General features: G+C 44.2%; 1 protein-coding gene across 2 annotated transcripts in view; it reads right to left on the reverse strand.

The window, feature by feature from the left end:
* CD164L2 (CD164 molecule like 2) overlaps positions 1 to 20,198 on the reverse strand; it is an 82,940-nt gene that overhangs the window by 34,993 nt on the left and 27,749 nt on the right. For both annotated transcript variants that reach the window (XM_060784391.2, XM_060784392.2), the window contains exon 2: positions 12,805 to 12,912. In XM_060784391.2, coding sequence (XP_060640374.2) covers positions 12,805 to 12,912 — 108 coding nt within the window. The remainder of the gene's footprint in view (positions 1 to 12,804; positions 12,913 to 20,198) is intronic.

Raw genomic sequence — 20,198 nt, forward strand, 5'->3', positions numbered from 1 at the left:
ATTTCCCTTGAAGATCAAAATATTCCCTAAAATATCACAACAAAGATTTATAACACTAGATTTGGGGTTGATTTGGCAACAGACATTTTCCACTTCTGCGAGAACTGCCAATAAATTCAGGAAACCAGGCTAGATGGCAAATAATGCCAGTGATGTTGAACGGGACAATGAGGGAAGGAGTGAGAGAGTAGGAATCCCCTCTCCATTCTCAGAGTGTCCTGTCACCCCAGCCAACATCACTGCAGGCAACAATGGACAGATAGGACCCAAGTTGCAGTAGGAGACTGCTGTGACAATCAGGCAGGAGGGGATGGTGACTGAGTATTCCCCAACTTTGGTTAAGATGGGGAAACTCTACATCAACCACATATATAATCATTTCCAAAATGTATTGTATATCTATATAAATAAAAATGTAATGTTCGTTTGTGGGATTAACATAACTCAAAAACCACTGGATGAATTGACCCCAAATTTGGACACAATACACCTATCAGGCCAACGAGTCACCATCACCCACAAAAACACTGAAAAACACAGCAGAAGAGACTTAAAAAGCCAAAAAATGAAAAATACATTACAATGCATGTTCAAAACCACATATATAAACACAAACATACATATATATACAAATACACACACATATACACACACAAAACACATATACACAGACTAGGCCACAGCAACGCGTGGCAGGAGATGGCTAGTGAAATATAAATGTGTTTTGTGTTTAGATTTGGATCCTGTCTTCAAGGTATCTCACCTTCTTAGGCGATCCCTCATTGTCTGAGGATGATGGTTCTCCAAGTGTAGTGTCCTGGCGGTGTGTCTGTAGGTGACTGTGGAGCCCTATTCTTGATCTGCATGTTCTCCCACAGTGAGGGCATTGGTTTCCAGGTGGAAGGCGGTCCTGGTCGAGGTTGGCTTGACGTGCCTTCCTCTTGGCACGTGCCTCTTCAAATTCTACAGCACTGCTAGCCACAGCTGACCTCCAGCTGGAGCGCTCAAGGGCCAGGGCTTCCAAGTTCTCAGTGTCTATGCCAGAGATTTTAAGGTTGGCTTTGAGCCCATCTTAAATCTCTTTTCCTGTCCACCAACATTCCGTTTTCCATTCTTGAGTTCAGAGTAGAGCAACTGCTTTGGGAGACGGTGGTCGGGCATCCGGACAACGTGGCCGGTCCAGCGGAGTTGGTGGCGGAGGACCATCGCTTCAATGCTGGTGGTCTTTGCTTCTTCCAGCATGCTGATATTTGTCCGCTTGTCTACCCAAGAAATTTGAAGGATTTTCCAGAGGCAGCACTGATGGAATCGTTCCAGGAGTTGCATGTGACATCTGTAGATAATCCAGGTTTCGCAGGCGTATGGCAGGGTTGGGAGGACAATAGCTTTATAAACAAGCATCTTGGTATCTCTATGGATGTCCCGGTCCTCAAACACGCTCTGCTTCATTCAGAAAAAAGCTGCACTCGCAGAACTCAGGCGGTGTTGTATTTCGGTGTCGATGTTGACTTTGGTGGAGAGGTGGCTGCCAAGGTAGCGGAAATGGTCAACATTTCTCAGGCATATAGACAGTCCATGTTTAGCAGGCATATAGCAGGGTGGGGAGCACAATAGCTTTATAAACAAGCACCTTTGTATCCCTATGACGGTGCTGTATTTTGGTGTCAATGTTGACTTTGGAGGAGAGGTGGCTGCCATGGTTATCTCTATCTATCTATCTATCTATCTATCTATCTATCTATCTATCTATCTATCTATCCACACATACACATATAATAAAAGTGAAAAATGTGTAAGTGGCGAAGGTGTCCACTTACACAGACAGCCTCCTGCCTCCAAACAGGCTATAATTCCAAGTGCTGAGAAGCCTTCAAAGTCACTCCCTTCACTGATACTGCAGGTCATAGTGAGCACTGTGAACATGTAGCCCAACCCCTGCCAATGTCCTCCCCAAACACCAACCACTCAAAGAATGCTTTCATCCAGGGACCATTTCATCTCAGATGTTCTGTTCTTTTTTCTGGAATGGACATCCCAGGGTTCCTTTCTCTCTACAAATTTGCATGACCCCACTTACTGCCTCTCATTTAACCCTTTCCTACCCATTCATGTGGCACACAGCAAAAAGGAATTGATCAGCAACTGAACAAGAGTTTTGGGAAGAATTCACCACGATTTAGAGGAGTTCACCAACATCACCTACATCCAGAGAGCACTGAAAACCCAACCAATGATGGCTCTCACTTGCCACAGATGCCCACGATTTTGGGAAATGCAGTTCACCCACATCCTACTGCATTTTGTAATGGGAAGATTCATAAAAAAAACAACATGAAAGACTGGCTTTTTTCTAAGAAATATAGCTACAAATTATCAAACTGATATTACCTAACACCCCAAAACAAACAGTGCTTTTTTTCAAATAATCTGAGCCAACATAACATACTGGAGGGGTTTGGGGGATGGGGAATGACCTGCCTGCATGTGAGTTGTAGTTCACCCTGCATCTGGGTTGTGACGCAGCTGGTTGGGAGTCAGCTGCATTAAAATCATTACTGGCCGAGAAGTCACGAGTTCGAAGTCAGCCCAGGTTGGAGTGAGCTTCCAGCCATTTGTCTAGTTTGCAGCCCGAAGGACAGTTGCATCTGTCAAGTAGGAAATTTAGGTACTGCTTATACGGGGAGACTAATTTAACTAATTTACAACGCCATAAAACTCTCCAACAGCATGCGAAGAATGAGGAAGTACTCCATCGGTGTCACAAGTGGATGGTGAAGCAACAGCTGCCCCGGTGGCAGGAATTCAAAGAGCATACACTCATGAAGCTGGAATGTTAAATAGACGCGGTGTCTCTATCTATATATGTTGTGTGTCTATAGCATTGGATGTTTGCCATGTATATGTGCATTGTGATCCGGCCTGAGTCCCCTGTGGGGTGAGAAGGGCGGAATATAAATGCTCTAAATAAATAAATAAATAAATCCAGAGATATTACCAAAATAAACAATGCTTTTCTCAAGTAACCCAGGTCCCCACGGTTGTGTGTGTGTGTGTGTGTGTATGTGTGTGTGTATACACACACACACATACACATACACATACATATACATATATATATATACACACACACTAGTTGTCCACTGCCACACGTTGCTGTGGCCCAGTCTGTTGATCTGGAAAATAAAGTAATGAGAAAGTGTTGGTTTCTAATATATGTAATTTCGTTATGCGTGTGGGTAAACAGTATTTTTGGCTGTTTCTTTGTCAGTGTTGATGTGGAGAGTGTCTGGTTTGCCCACCCTGGAATATGCAACATTTAACTGTCCTTCTTTAAGGGTCCCTTTCAAATCTATGATACTATATCTCTCAGTGTGTGAATCATATCGTTCGTGGGGTTCGGAACGCTCTTTGATTGTAGGTGAACTGTGAATCCCAGTGATTACAACTCCCAAATGTCAAGGTCTATTTCCCCCAAACTCCATGTGTGTTCATATTTGGGCGTATTGAGTGCTTGTGCCAAGTTTGATCCAGATCCATCACTGTTTGAGTCCACAGTGCTCTCTGGATGTAGGTGAACTACAACTCCCAAACTCAAAGTCAGTGCCCACCAAACCATTCCAGTATTTTCTGTTGCTCATGGGAGTTCTGCGTGCCAAGTTTGGTTCAATTCCATCATTGGTGGAGTTCAGAATGTTCTTTGGTTGTAGGTGAACTATAAATCCCAGCAACTACAACTCCCAAATGACAAAATCATAATTTTTTGAGTGATGGTCACTCCTTGTGTAGTGAGACGTTTTGTTGCCAAATTTGGTGTGATTTCGTTCATTGGTTCTTTTGTTTTTAAGGTACTCATTATGCACAGAGTATATATATATATATATATATATATATATATATATATACACATATACATATACATATACATATATATATATAATTATTTACAACATTTATATGCCACCTTTCTCACCCCGAAGGGGACTCAGAGTGGCTTACAAGATATATATACATAGAATATATTATGTTATTAGCATAATACAATATCAGTATTAAATATTACTATGTTGTACTATACCATTGTATTGTAATATTATTAGTAATATTACATGTAATATAAATATATAATTATAATATCATATTATTATTAGTAGTATTATATTTCATTAGTATTATGGGTGTGTGTGTGTACATGCAAGTACTACAAAATCAAGGTGGGAGGGAGAACCAAAATATGGCACACTTTTGGTCTCAAGCCTTTCAGATAAGAGGAACTCAAACCATACTTGCTAGTCTGCCCCAAGGTTACTGCAATAAGACATGCAAGGTAGTTTCAAATGCTTAAAATAGATTCCCAGGTTGCAGCCTTGGAGGGTTCATCCCTGATCTCACCCCTGCAAATCTGCAGCATCTTCTCCCCATTCCTTTCCCTATCTGAATAGCTGCCAAAACTATGGGGATTCATTTCTAAATTGCAGAGGGCCAGGAAGTCTCCATGGCTCCCAGCTATTCCGACATCCCTCCCTCTGAGGGTTGGTAGTCATAGCAACTTAACCAGGTACAAATCAACACCAATGTTGAAACTCTGTTCAGGACCAACCCCACATTTCGGATCAAGTAGAAGAATTCTGTGGCAGGAGGAAAGGTCTGCATCTTTATGGGAACTTTCATCACTTCTGAAAATGGACACATTTTCATGCCTGATTCAAGGTGCTGGTTTTGACCCTTAAAGCCCTAAACGGTTCAGGCTCAAGCCATCAGGGAGCTCAATTCAGATCCTGATATCCTCATTATGCCAGCAGATAAGGGGAATGCCACAGTAATCATGCATACAGAACAATACAAAGAGAAGATAGAAAAACTCCTGGACCCTACTATATACAAAAAACTCAAGCAAGACCCAACTTCCAAAATAACCAGGAAAACCAACACTCTGATTAAGAACTCCTCAATCAACTTTGACATACGACAGCAGCTATGTAAATCGGAAGCCCTTCCACCCAGGCTTTATGGACTCCCAAAAATCCATAAGGACTCCACCCCACTCAGACCCATCGTGAGTGCCATTGGATCCCCCACATACGACCTAGCAAAATTTCTTGCTGCACAGTTACAAAGCCATATTGGGCTCACTACACACTACATCAAGGACTCAGCCCACTTCATAGAAAAAAATCAGCAATCTCAAGCTAAATACCAACGACAAACTGATCAGCTTCGATGTGGTATCTCTATCTACCATGGTCCCGGTAGCAGACACCATGGCACTCATCAACCAGAGGTTCCCAGAAGACATCACGGCTCTGTTTCACCATTGCCTCACCAACAGTTACTTTCAGTGGGACAATGAATTCTACGAACAGAAAGATGGAGTAGCTATGGGGAGCCCTCTCAGCCCAGTCATAGCTAACTTCTACATGGAACACTTTGAAAAACAAGCCCTGGAAACAGCAACCAAAAAGCCCACGATATGGTTCAGATATGTGGATGACACCTTCACCATTTGGAGTCATGGAGAAGAAGAACTCAACAGGTTCCTGGACCATCTTAACAGCATCCACCCAAAAATCCAATTCACCATGGAAAAAGAAAATGAAGGAAGGCTGCCTTTTCTAGATGTCCTAGTCATCCGCAAACCAGATCAACAATTGGGTCACACCGTCTACAGAAAACCCACACACAGAGATAGATATCTATGTAAAAACTCCAACCATCACCCAAGTCAAAAAAGAAGCACCATTAAAGCCTTGGCAGACCGTGCAAAAAGAATCTGCGAACCCCTCCCCCCCTCCTCCAAGATGAACTGAACCACCTCAACTGGGCTCTCCAGGCCAATGGAGACTCCACCTCAGACATCAGAAGAGCTGAAAGACCAAGAACAAGCCACAAGAGTAAAGATGAAGATCCACCCAGAGGAAAAGTGTTCCTGCCATACATCAAGGGAACCACTGACCGCATAGGGAAGCTGATGAGGAAACACAACATACAAACAATCTACAAATCCACCAAGAAAATCCAACAAATGCTACGTTCAACAAAGGACACGAGGGATCCTCTCACTTCTGTAGGAGTCTACCATATACCATGCAGCTGTGGACAAGTCTACATAGGGACCACCAAACGCAGCATTGTCCAGACACGGATCAAGGAACATGAAAAGCACTGCAGACTACTCCAACCAGAGAAGTCAGCCATAGCAGAGCACCTGATGAACCAACCAGGACACAGTATATTATTTGAGAACACAGAAATGCTGGACCACTCCAACAACTACAATGTCAGACTACACAGAGAAGCCATTGAAATCCACAAGCATGTGGACAATTTTAACAGAAAGGAGGAGACCATGAAAATGAACAAAATCTGGCTACCAGTATTAAAAAAACTCCAAAATTACTACAGCAAAACAGCAGAGAGGAAACAACCAGGCACATCTTAACACCTCTCAACAGAACATTTTCCCAGGCTCAACCAAGCCTTCAAATGCTAATGAAGGTGGTCAGCTGAAACATTCACACCTAGCTTCAGCAGAGAGCTTTTTGCCCCACCCCAGTCATTCCACAGATATATAAACCCATTTTCCTAATTCCAACAGACCTCACTACCTCTGAGGATGCTTGCCATAGATGCAGGCGAAACATCAGGAGAAATGCCTCTAAAACATGGCCCTATAGCCCGAAAAAACCTACAAGAACCTAGTGGTTCAGGCTCAACTTACCTATATGACCACATCACCTCTTACCAACCTGCCTGATCATTAAGATCTTCCAGAGAGACTCTTCTCTCATTGCCGCCACCATCACAAATACTGTTGGCAGCAACGGGGGGGGGGGGGGGGCTTTTTGGTAATGGCTCTGGTCCTTTGGAACTCCCTCCCTCCCCATTGAGATCAAAACTGTCCCTTCTTTCCCGGTTCTCTTCCAAGAACCAGTTGAAGACCTACTATTCAAGCAAGCTTTTGACGAAGGAATTCATTGAGCTTAGTGAAATATACTATTGAATCTATGGATGTAAGTGAACTACATCTCTAAATCTCAAGGTCAATGCCCACCAAACCCTTCCAGTGAATCCAGGAGACTACTATTATTATTATTAGTAGTATTAGTATTATTATATGGGGCAGAAAGGATTGGAGAGCCTGTCATAAGCTTGATTTACTGTTATTATCATGATTGTTGTTGCTCCTGCAGTAATTCTATCTCCCTGCCTGGCAGAAAGGGCGCTGGACTAGATGGCCTTTGGGGTTCCCTTCCAATTGCCTAAGCCTAATAAAAACAGCAGTGTATAATAATATAAGAGTAATTCTTTCTTCCTGCCTGGCAGAAAGAAGGGGGGTGGACTAAATGGCCTTTGGGGTTCCTTTCCAACTGCCCAAGCCTAATAATAACAATAACAATAATGTATAATAATATAAGAGGAGGATAGAACCAAAGGGGGAAAGAAGGAAGCAAAGATAGAGGTAGAGAAGAAAGGAAGGAAAATTAATCCGAATCTAGCTCCTCTCTTTTCTTTCATTACCATTAAACCACACATAGCCACAGCAAGGGTACAGGAGATGAGGGAGGGAGGGAAAGACTGAAAGAATGAAGGCGGGAAAGGGGAAAGGAAGGAGGGAAAGAGAGAAAGAGAGAAAGGAGGAAGGAAGGAAGGAAGGAAGGAAGGAAGGAGAGAATGATGGAAAGGAAGAGGTAGAGAAGGAAAAGAAGGAAGAAAGGAAACAAAAAGGGGAGGGAAGACAGGAAAGGTAGAGAAGGAAGGAAGGAGAGAAGGAAATAAAAAATGAAAGAAGGAAGGAAAGAGGGAAGGAGGCAGAGAACGGAAGAAGGAGAAAAAGAGGGAAGGAAGGAAGAAAAGGGAGAAGGAAGGATGGAACCAAACAGCGAAGGAAGGCATGTAAAAAAAAGGTAGAGAAGGAAGAGAGAAGAAGGAGGGAAAGATAAAGGAGGGAGAGAAGGAAAGAGGGAGGAAATGAACACACTTACATATTTACATACATACCAGTAGACATATATATGTCTAGACACACACATATATACACACAAACTCACAAACATACAGGAAGGGGCGGCTCGTCCATTCCGCAAAGTAAGCGGCCGCAGGACCCTTTTTTTTGCCAGGGGCGCAGAGGCGCCTCTGTAAATGCCCCTCGACTGCCACTTGAGGAGCGCCCCCTCAGCTCACAACAGCTCTAGCAGTCCGGGGGGAGCCTCAGCTTTCTTGCCTCGCTGCCGGGCGATCCTCTTCCCAAAGGGGCCGGGCCCTTGAGCCTCGCCTAGCCCCTCTCGTTCCTGCTCCACTTGGCCACCGGGTGCACGAGCTGAGCCGGCACTCAATCGTTCTCCGCGTTCGATCCCTTCCCCATGACCGGCTCCCTTTCCTGATCCCCGGCGCTCCACCCGCCTCCTCTCCTCTCCCCAATCCGCGGGTGGGCGAAGGGGCGGAGCCGCCATGCCTGGCCCGCTTCGGGTCCGGAGGCGTGTCTGAAGACCTCAGCGTGTGCGCCAAAGGTCGCCTCTTCTCCTGACTTTCTCCTCAGCCATTGGGACCAAGAGAGAGAGAGAGAGAGAGCCCCTCCGGCTGGAGCTATCTCCCACCTCCGCTCCCTCCTTTGTTTTTGCGCCTACCTTCAGGAAAGGTGGGCATCTCCACCTCTCTCTCTCTCTCTCTCTCGGTCCCAATGGCTGAGGAGAAAGTCAGGAGAAGAGGTGACTTTTGGTGCACATGCCGGGGTCTTCAGGCACACCTCCGGACCCAAAGCGGGCCAGGCAAGGGAGCAAATGCGGCAAGTGTAGTTACTGGGATGTATAGTTCACCTACAATCAAAGAGCATTCTGGACTCCACCAATGATGGAATTGAACCAAATATGGCACACAGAACTCCCACGGCAAACAGAAAATATATATCAATGATTGGTTGGGGGGGGGGCACCAAAATACTGTTTGCTTACCGTTGAAAATTACCTAGGGCCGCCTCTGCATACAGGTACACATATCTCCCAAACCATGAGAAACTACAAGTCGCATCTGCTGTGAGAGAATTGGCCATCTTCAAGGATCTTCCCCATGGGGTGCCCAGATATTTTAACAACCTCTGGGAAGCTTGTATTTATAGATCTGTGAAAGGTCCCGGGTGAGAGAAAGAACTCTTTTCTACATGAGCCGAGTGTGAATGTTGCAAATTCCCTCCTTGATTACTATTGTATAGCTTTACAGCTTCAAACCCAGGCTTCTTCCTACCAGCGGAAATCCTTGGTTGGGAAGTGTTACCTGGCTCAGGCTGTTACATGTCTGAAATTGTTTACCCACAAGCATTAAGAAAAAAAATTAAATACCACCACTTTGTCATTACATTATTTTTCATACCACCAGAGTACGCCACAGCAACATGTGGCAGGGCACAGCTAGTCTATATAAATAAAAATGTTGTGGGATTAACATAACTCAAAAACAACTGGACGAATTGACATCAAATTTGGACACAATACATCTATCAGGCCAACGAGTGACTATCACGCATAAAAACACTGAAAAACACAGCAGAAAATACCTTAAAAGCCAAAAACAAATACATTACAACGCATGCACAAAACCACATATATACACAAACACACATATATACACATATACACAAATATATATACATACACATTTGTCCGCTTGTCTTCCCAAGAAGTTCAGAGTAGAGCAACTGCTTTGGGAGACGGTGGTCAGGCATCCGGACAACGTGGTCGGCCCAGCGGAGCTGATGTTGGAGGACCATCACTTCAATGCTGGTGATCTCTGCTTCTTCCAGCACACTGACGTTTGTCCGCTTGTCTTCCCAGGAGATTTGCAGGATTTTCCGGAGGCAGCGCTGATGGAATCGTTCCAGGAGCTGCATGTGACGTCTGTAGACAGTCCACGTTTCACAGGCATATAGCAGGGTTGGGATGACAATAGCTTTATAAACAAGCACCTTGGTATCCCTACAGATGTCCCGGTCCTCAAACACTCTCTGCTTCATTCGGGAAAATGCTGCACTTGCAGAGCTCAGGCGGTGTTGTGTTTCGGCGTCGATGTTGACTTTGGTGGAGAGGTGGCTGCCAAGGTAGCGGAAATGGTCAACATTTTCTAATGTTACACCATTAAATTGTATTTTTGGCATTGGAGAGGGGATGGCTGGTGACTGCTGGAAGAGCACTTTGGTTTTCTCGATTTTTAATGACAGGCCGAGCAAAGGTGTTTAGAGTGGCTTGTAGGTCTTCTGAATGTGCACAGATGACGTCATCAGCATACTGGAGCTCTATAGCAGATGTTGTTGTAACCTTGGTTTTGGTTTTCAGTCTGCTGAGGTTAAATAGCTTGCCATCTGTCTGATAGATGATTTCCACTCTGGTGGGATGTTTCCCATCAACAAGATGAAGTATTGTAGCGATGAAGATGGAAAATAAGGTTGGGACAATAACACATCCCTGTCTGACACCTGATTCCGCGTGCTGGAAGAAGCAAAGACCACCAGCATTGAAGCGATGGTCCTCCGCCATCAACTCTCCTGGACCGGCCATGCTGTCCGGATGCCCGACCACCGTCTCCCAAAGCAGCTGCTCTATTTTTAATTCAAGAACGGAAAACAGAATGTTGGAGAACAGGAAAAGAGATTCAAAGATGGGCTCAAAGTCAACCTTAAAAACTCTGGCATAGACACTGAGAGCTGGGATGCCCTGGCCCTTGAGCGCTCCAGTTGGAGGTCAGCTGTGACCAGCAGTGCTGTAGAATTTGAAGAGGCACGAATGGAGGGCGAAAGAGAGAAACGTGCCAAGAGGAAGGCGCGTCAAGCCAACCCCGACCAGGACCGCCTTCCCCCTGGAAAACGATGCCCTCACTGCGGGAGAAGATGCAGATCAAGAATAGGGCTCCACAGTCACCTACGGACCCATCGCCAGGACACTACACTTGGAGGACCATCATCCTCAGACTACAAGGGATCGCCTACGTTAAGTTAACACACACACATATGCATATATACACACACAAACACATATACACAGACTGGGTCACAGCAACACATGGTAGGGAATCGCTAGTATTTATTTATATCTTATTTGTGTTAAATGTGCTTTGATTTGCATTGTATTATGTTGTGAGCCACTTTGGGTCCCGCAAGAGAGAAAAGCAGGATATAAATAAATAAATAAATAATAATAATAATAATAATAATAATAATTATTATTATTATTATTATCTGACACAGAAACACAGTATGTCACAGCAAACGAGATATATATGCTGGATTTCATAACACAAAACCACAAGTCGAACACTTCCCAAGCGTCTAGGACTGTGTGATGTGTTTTCGAATGATGCGTGCAGTTCCAAGTCAGGTGGCCTTTTGCAATGGACAGATCGTGATTTTGTCAATGTTTATTGTTTCCAAATACCGGCTGAGAACTTTTGGCATGGCACCCAGTGATGATGATGATGATGATGATGATGATGATGATAATAATAATAATAATTTGATACACAAGATTAGTACACAGCAAACAAGATCACTATGCTGACCTTTGTATTGGAACCCACGTCGGACCCTTCCCAAGTGTGAAGGATTGTGTGATGTACTGGCAAATAATATGTGCAGATCCAAGTAGGGTGGCCTTTTGCAGCTGACAGATGGTAATTTTGTCAGTGCCAACTGATTTTAAGTGTGGGCCAAGGTCTTTAGGCACTGCACCCAGTGTGCCATTTACCACTGGGACCACCTTGACTGGCTTGTGCCAGAGTCTTTGCAGTTCTGTCGTCATCTCATGTAAGCTTTTCCGGTTGTTTCTCATCAATCCTGCTGTTTCCTGGGATTGCAACATCGACAATCGATACTTGTTTTTTCCCCCCACAATCGTGAGGTTGGCATCATATCACCATCATCATCATCATCATCATCATCATTATTTCAGGCAGGCTGATATTTGTTGGAAGATATATCCTGCTGAGAATATCAAGTCCAACAAATTCCTCAGTTACCAAGGCAGTAGAGGCTTCAGGGAGGTAAAGCCCCAAACATCTGGAGGACTAGAGTTTGGGATTGACTGGAATCGGTGGATAAAAAGTCTGATCTGTTAAATAGTAGTTGATTAGAATCATAGAATCAAAGAGTTGGAAGAGACCTCATGGGCCATCCAGTTCAACCCTCTGCCAAGAAGCAGGAATATTGCATTCAAATCACTCCTGACAGATGGCCATCCAGCCTCGGGTTTAAAAGCTTCCAAAGAAGGAGCCTCCACCACACTCCGGGGCAGAGGGTTCCACTGCTGAACAGCTCTCATAGTCAGGAAGTTCTTCCTCATGTTCAGATGAAATCTCCTTTCTTGTAGTTTGAAGCCATTGTTCCTCGTCCTAGTCTCCAGGGAAGTAGAAAACAAGCTTGCTCCCTCCTCCCTGTGACTTCCTCTCACATATTTATACATGGTTATCATATCTCCTCTCAGCCTTCTCTTCTTCAGGCTAAACATGCCCAGCTCCTTAAGCCGCTCCTCATAGGGCTTGTTCTCCAGACCCTTGATTATTTTAGTCACCCTCCTCTGGACACATTCCAGCTTGTCAATATCTCTCTTGAATTGTGGTGCCCAGACATTCCATGATTATGCAATTATGGAATGTCTGTGTTGGAATTTCTGGATGAGGGCTCGTATCTGCCATTCCCATTGAACAGTGCAGTGACATAAGGACAGAGAAACTGCACAGGTTCAGGTTAATAAGCTAAGCTTGTATAGATTCTGCAGAGTTTGCAAGAGTGTGTGAAATCTGTTTTGGGTGAGCCACCTTCCCACTCACCTGGTTTCTCCTGAGACTCTTGGCAGTGCATCCACACACAGTTGGTGATGTTCTGGGAAGCAGCTCCTTCTATACACTTATCACATGATTCCAGTTCTTTGCATTCTCCTGCAAAAATAAAGTACAGAGAAGAGGCTTGGGTCACGGATCATACGATAACAAAATCACAACACAAGCCTATATAATAAGAAAAAGTCACAGATAACAAAGGAAAAGCATAATTAAACATGACTAATATCACAAATAAAATTTGCAACAGTCATTTAGGTAGCGTATTACAGCGCAAATTTTGCACTTCGGGGGAAACGGAATGAGGATGCTCATCTCTAACCTTCACCACGCCAGTCAATGAGCTACTGACAACTGGCACTGCTCGTTCGCTTCTGCTGGCTTCTTGCAACACGGCAGCAATACCAGCTTCCCCCAAGAAAATTCCTCGCAACAGCTATGTGCCCTATAACCTTACTTTCCACATAATCTTCGCATATATATACCGTATATTCTGACGTATAAGACTACTTTTTAACCCAAGAAAATCTTCTCAAAAGTCAGGGGTCGTCTTATACGCGGGAGTCGTATTATATGCGGGAGTAGTCTTATACACGGGAGTCGTCTTATTTGCTGGAGTAGCAGATCTGGCCAGGGTGGTCCACGCCTTAGTCATTTCCAGATTGGACTACTGTAATGCACTTTACGTGGGGCTGCCCTTGAAAACGGCCCAAAAATTTCAATTGGTCCAACGGGCGGCGGCCAGGCTGTCAACTGGTGCTCCTTACAGAGAGAGGTCAACCCTCCTGTTTAAGGAGCTCCACTGGCTGCCATTCATTTTCCGGTCCCAATTTAAGGTGCAGGTGCTTCCCTGGAAAGCCCTAAACCGTTTGGGACCCGCCTACCTCCGTGACCGCATTTCAGTGTACGAACCCACACGATCCCTTCGTTCATCTGGAGAGGCCCTGCTTACAATCCCACCGGCATCGCAAGTGCGATTGGTGGGGACAAGGGATAGGGCTTTCTCGGTGGTGGCCCCTCGACTCTGGAACTTTCTCCCTAAGGACATCAGGCAGGCCCCGTCGCTAGCAATTTTTAGGAGGAGCTTGAAAACATGGATATTCCAGTGTGCCTTTCCAGAATAAGGAAACTCCTAGCATTATGTCCCAACGCACTTTATTTAGAGATCTAGGATATCTGCATGCCCACCCCCCTCCAAACACCCCACCTGTCATGCTCAGCACTTTTTAATTTTAATTTTAATTATTACATTTGGCCCGGCCATTGTTTTTAACTGTGTCATTGCGTGTTGTTAATGTTATTGCTTGTTTTTTGTTTTATTTTTCTGTATTATTGTTATTATTGTTTAATTGTTGTATTTTGGGCTCGGCCTCGTGTAAGCCGCACCGAGTCCTTCGGGAGATGGTAGCGGGGTATAAATAAAGGATTATTATTATTATTATTATTATTATTATGCATGGGAGTCATCTTATATGCGGGAGTAGTCTTATACGCCGGGAGTCGTCTTATAGCAGTGGTTCTCAACCTGGAGGTTGGGACCCCTGGGGGGGGGGTCACGAGGGGATGTCAGAGGGGTCGCGAAAGACCATCAGAAAACACTGTATTTTCTGTGGGTCATAGGGTTCTTTGTGGGAAATTTGGGCTGCTTCTACCATTGGTAGGATTCAGAATGCTCTTTGATTGTAGGTGAACTATAAATCCGAGAAACTACAACTCCCAAATGTCAAGGTCTATTTTCCCCAAACACCATCAGTGTACACATTTGGGCATATTGAGTATTCATGCCAAGTTTGGTCCAGATCCATCCTTGTTTGAGTCCACAGTGCACTCTGGATGTAGGTGAACTACAACTCCCAAACTCAAGGTCAATGCCCACCAAACCCTTCCAGTATTTTCTGTTGGTCATGGGAGTTCCGTGTGCCAAGTTTGGTTCAATTCCATCATTAGTGGAGTTCAGAATGATCTTTGATTGTAGATGAACTATAAATCCCAGCAACTACAACTCTTAATTGACAAAATCAACCCCCTGCTCAAGCCCACTAGTATTCAAATTTGGGTGTATCGGATATTTGTGCCAAATGTGGTCCAGTGAATGGAAATACATCCTGCATATTGGATATTTACATGGCAACTCATAACAGTAGCAAAATTACAGTTGTGAAGCAACAACGAAAATAATGTTATGGTTGGGGGTCACCACAACCCAAGGAACTGTGTTAAGGGGTCGAGGCATTAGGAAGGTTGAGAACCACTGTCTTATAGAGTGGGTGCTGAAACTTCCAATCTGTATTGGAGAATCTGTGGTTGCTGCATATTGTGAGGGGAGCTCAAAAATGGCAGTGGCCACGTCCCTGCCGTATGCAGCAACTGAATGAAAGCATTAAGGGCGAGGCTGTACAAGTACGGCAGAAGAAAATCCATTTATCAGGATTCGTGGACTTAATGAGGTCCCAATGGTGAGGTGAAGGGGCATCTCACCAGGAAGGTGTAAGTGCAGGGCAGAGCAAGCTGCAGCATCCAGGGAGCCCGGGGTATGGAAAAAAAGAGATAAAGTGGCTCTGGGCCCAGAAAAACACAACTCTTTTACCTGTCTGGCCAGCCCTTGTATCCTATTACCATACCTCCTCCTCTGCCTCTCAGATCTCGCTCCTGAAGACTGTAGTGAAGTGGTGAAGGTGCGCATGTGTGAGATCTGAGAGGCAGAGAAGGAGGCACAGTAATAGGAAAATTACCGTATTGAAATCAAATCTTATGCTTTTAAATTTTTTATTTGGTGTGCATTGGAAGAGGGGTAGTCTTATACGGCGAGTAAATCCCAAACTCTATACTTTAACTGGAAAAGTTGGGGGTCGTCTTATATGCCGGGATATACGGTACATTGTATAGGGAGCAATGAAAGAAGGTGGGGTTATGATAGATACGTTTTATTGATTGGCCTATTGGCCGTATCAAAACATTTAACACATAACACAATTAACACATAGTCATACATAGTCATACATACAACATACAACCCTCGGTATAAAAGGAGTTAAAATAAACAAGCTGTCAACAGGATCTCGTTCAGATCAAATGTCTGCGTCACCTCCACAGTTTACCCCAATTGATTCTAAATGTGCAATTCTTAGCTGTGTTGCTTTGAATAGAAAAGGGGCTGTTTTGTGTGTTATTTTAGGGTTCAAGGTGGGGTTATGAAGGTGTGCAGAAGTCTCATCATCGGTCCACAGACTGGCAATGCAGTACTGAAAAGAGATGCAATATCAACTTTGTATGTATCCATAATCTACACTAATGTGTATGTTATGCAGCAGATTGGTGTGATTGTGATATTCTAGGCAGGGGATTTCTTCGTTTTTAAAAATCACTATATAACATATAGAAATCAGAATTATGACTGTTATGAACATCTTTGAATTCTGTTATCTGCCACATGTCTGCATCTAGCCGTCCTACTTATTATTAAAGTATTTGCAATATCCTGGAATAGTATCAGGTTGCCCACAGGGCATTGTAGCAAATGTTGTGCACCAGAAAGGAAGAGAATACCGAATGATCTATGCACGCTGTATAAGCTTACGTCAAACTACCTTGTTTATGTATTACACTGACCTGCTAGCAGTGTCACTGCCAAGAATGTCTGCAAGCTGGAGCACAGATAAGGTTGTGGCGTTGGGGAGCTTATTCAACATTTATTAAACCTATAAATGTTGAATTACGCTGGCCTGGTACAGCACGTCATGCTTACTAATGCAGCTGGCCTCGAGTTTGCGGGCTGCAGCTGAACATCACAGGACAAGAAATCATGATCAATACTCTTGTTTCTCTAGCACCAGCTTTCCCCAACCTGGCACCCACGAAATACATTGTGCTACAACTGCTGGCACAGCCAACAGCCATTGCCTGTTCCTCCACCAGTGCATCACCATCTCTACAGGGCTAAGTGCTCACATTTGAACCTGTCTAGATTCTGCAGTTTTGGGGAGAGGATCTTCTTTTGGTCCTGCCAATATCTCAGGAGGTGACTTGAGAAGTTTTATACATTTATACATCTGCAGACAATATATTATAATAATTACTCGGGAGTCCTGGAGACTAGGACTCAGAGCCATGGGTTTGAATGACAGGAAAGGAGATTCCACCTGAATATGAGGAAGAAATTCCTGACCACAAGAGCTGTTCAATAATGGAACTCTCTGCCTTGGAGTGTGGTAGAGGCTTTTCAAGAGAGGCTGGATGGCCATCTGTGTGTGTGTGGGGGGGGGGGGGGGAGGGTGGTGCTTTGATTGTGTATTCCTGCATAGCATTGGGTTGGATTGCATGACTCTTGTGGTCCCTTCCAACTTTTGGATACTATGATTCCACCTCTGGCCCAAGCATACAATATAGAATGGTGTTGAAAGACCTAAAACGGGGGTCCCCAAACTATGGCCCGGGGGCCGGATGCGGCCCTCCGAGGTCATTTACCCGGCCCTATCTCGGGGTCAACCTAAGTCTGAAATGACTTGAAAGCACACAACAACAACAACAACAACAACAACAACAATCCGATCTCACCAGCCAAAAGCAGGCCCACACTTCCCATTGAAATTTATTTTTGTTAAAATTGTTCTTCATTTTAATTACTGTATTGTTTTTAAGTGTTTTTGAACTACAAATAAGATATGTGCAGTGTGCATAGGAATTCATTCATGTTTTTTCAAATTATAATCCGGCCCTCCAACAGTCTGAAGGCCTGTGATGCCCTCTGTTTAAAAAGTTCGTGGATCCCTGACCTAAAATGTCTAAAGGTAACATCTCTGGGGCACCTCTGGGTCAAACTGCCAAGCTGCTGAACTTGCTGACTGAAAGGTCAGCAGTTTGAATCTGGGTAGCAAGGTGAGCTCCCGCTGTTAGGCCCAGCTTCTGCCAACCTAGCAGTTAAAAAACATGCAAGTGTGAGTTGATCAATAGGTACCGTTCGGGTGGGAAGGTAACTGCGTTATGCAGTCATGCCAACCACACGACCTTGGAGGTGTCTACGGACAACACCGGCTCTTCCGCTTAGAAACGGAGATGAGCACCAGCCCCCAGAGTCGGACATGACTAGACTTAAACCTTTACCTCTTTAGGCATCTACTGCTCTCCAGAACAACTATCTGGCCAACATCCAGTGAAAGCATACCATAGAATTGTGCTGGAGGACCTAGGAAATATCTACTGTAAGTGGATAATTGAAACTGTGCAAACCAATCCCGAATATAAGGGGGTTGTACTTGATTGTCTATTTATGCACCTCAAAGGGCACTTTGGAGTTCTAATACAATAACCCAAGAAAAATGTGAATCACCGTTTATTAATAGCAAATTCTCAGTTTTGTTTGATCAAATCTGTCCGGAGGATTATTACTTCCTCATCAAGGATTATGCTTCCAAGTAGAAGCCAAGAATGCCAAAATAAAAGGCTTAAAAGAAGCCTGAGTGGAAAGTTTCCATGCCAGCTAGCTCCCTTGATCTCGTAGCTAAATATGCTGTTCTTATTTCACAAACTTGAGAAAAAGAAGGAGGAGGAATAAGAGAGGTCTATTTGCTCAGGGAGAAATATGCAATCACAGCACTCCTAACAGATGGCCATTCAGACTCTGTTTAAAAAACCTCCAGAGAAAGAGACTCCACTGTATTCCGAGGGAGCAGAGGATTCCACTGTCAAACAGCTCTTAAAGGCTTGGGTAACAACGGAAAAAATTGTTTCTAAACTCGTTTCGTTTTTAGGGGTCCATCGCGTTTCGTTTTTTTAAAGAATTCCGAAATTTTCCTTTTAAAAATTTCGAAATTTACGAAATTTCGTATAATTACGAATCGATTCGTTAATGGCGGACGCGATTGTGCAATATGCTAAAAAAACCTCCAAATGGGACAGGGGGAACTTCTGAAGCTTCCCTCTCCCTCTGTTGTTGACTGTTGGTGTGATAAAACAAACAACAACTATAAAACTTGCACCAGACATGCGAAAATAATTACGAAATAATTACGAAATAATTTTGAAATAATTACGAAATAATAACGAAATAAATTGAAAAAATTGTTTCGAATCTAATTTACTTCTCACACTATTCCTGCATGGCTCAATATTGGATCGTAAGCTAATTTAAATACGAATTAATAACGAATTACGAAATTAACGAACGAAACCGCCCAAGCCTAAGCTCTTACCATCACGAAGTTCTGCATAATGCCTCTTAGCCAGACAACTGTACAATGCGCAACCCCGAAGGAGTGGTGTTTTCCCTACCTCCCTTCTTCTCAGTAACTGTGCCAGGAAGGGTAGGCATGCTACACATTCCAGAAGAGGTTAACTCTCCTTTCATAAACAGATAGACAGCCAGACTAGAAATGCGCACCCACTAATCCTAGGCTAGTACCTTTCTACAAGCTCTTTAACAAAAGGGGTTTGCTCACAATTTCAGAGCTACACACCTATCATCGCCAAGAATCACTTATGAAACTCATACAATCCACTTCATGTGATCTCAACATATATGTTTATTAGTAAAGGTAACTGGATTTGCTGAAGCAGGGTAACCATATCTGCACTCATGTAGTCATCTCCTGGGAAACTAAAATAATATGCCTATATGTGTACATGAGGGGTTTTTCCATCTTCCCACTGGGGCCATCAGGAATAGTAGTAGTAGTGTGATGGCATGCTGGGAATTGAAAGAAAACATGCAGGAGTCTACCGTATCCCATGCAGCTGTGGACAAGTCTACATAAGGTAAAGGTAAAGGTAGTCCCCTGACATTAAGTCCAGTCATGTCTGACTCTGGGGTGTGGTGCTCATCTCCATTTCTAAGCCGAAGAGCCAGCGTTGTCCGTAGACACCTCCAAGGTCATGTGGCCAGCATGACTGCATGGAGCGCCGTTACCTTCCCACCAGAGCGGTACCTATTGATCTACTCACATTTGCATGTTTTCAAACTGCTAGGTTGGCAGAAGCTAGGGCTGACAGCAGAAGCTCACGCCGCTCTCCGGAATCGAACCTGCGACCTTTCGATCAACAAGCTCAGCAGCTCAGTGCTTTAACCCACTGCGCCACCGGGGGCTCCATCTACAAGTCTACATAGGGACCACCAAACGCAGCATTGCCCAAACACGAATCAAGGAACATGAAAGGCACTGCAGACTACTTCAGCCAGAGAAATCAGCCATAGCAGAGCACCTGATGAACCAACCTGGACACAGCATATTACTTGAGAACACAGAAATGCTGGACCACTCTCACAACCACCTTGTCAGACTACATAGAGAAGCTATTGAAATACACAAGCATGTGGACAATTTCAACAGAAAGGAGGAAACCATGAAAATGAACAAAATCTGGCTACCAGTATTAAAAAAAACCTCTAAAAT

Source organism: Anolis sagrei, chromosome X, assembly GCF_037176765.1.
Source record: "Anolis sagrei isolate rAnoSag1 chromosome X, rAnoSag1.mat, whole genome shotgun sequence".
Classification (NCBI taxonomy): Eukaryota; Metazoa; Chordata; class Lepidosauria; order Squamata; family Dactyloidae; genus Anolis; species Anolis sagrei.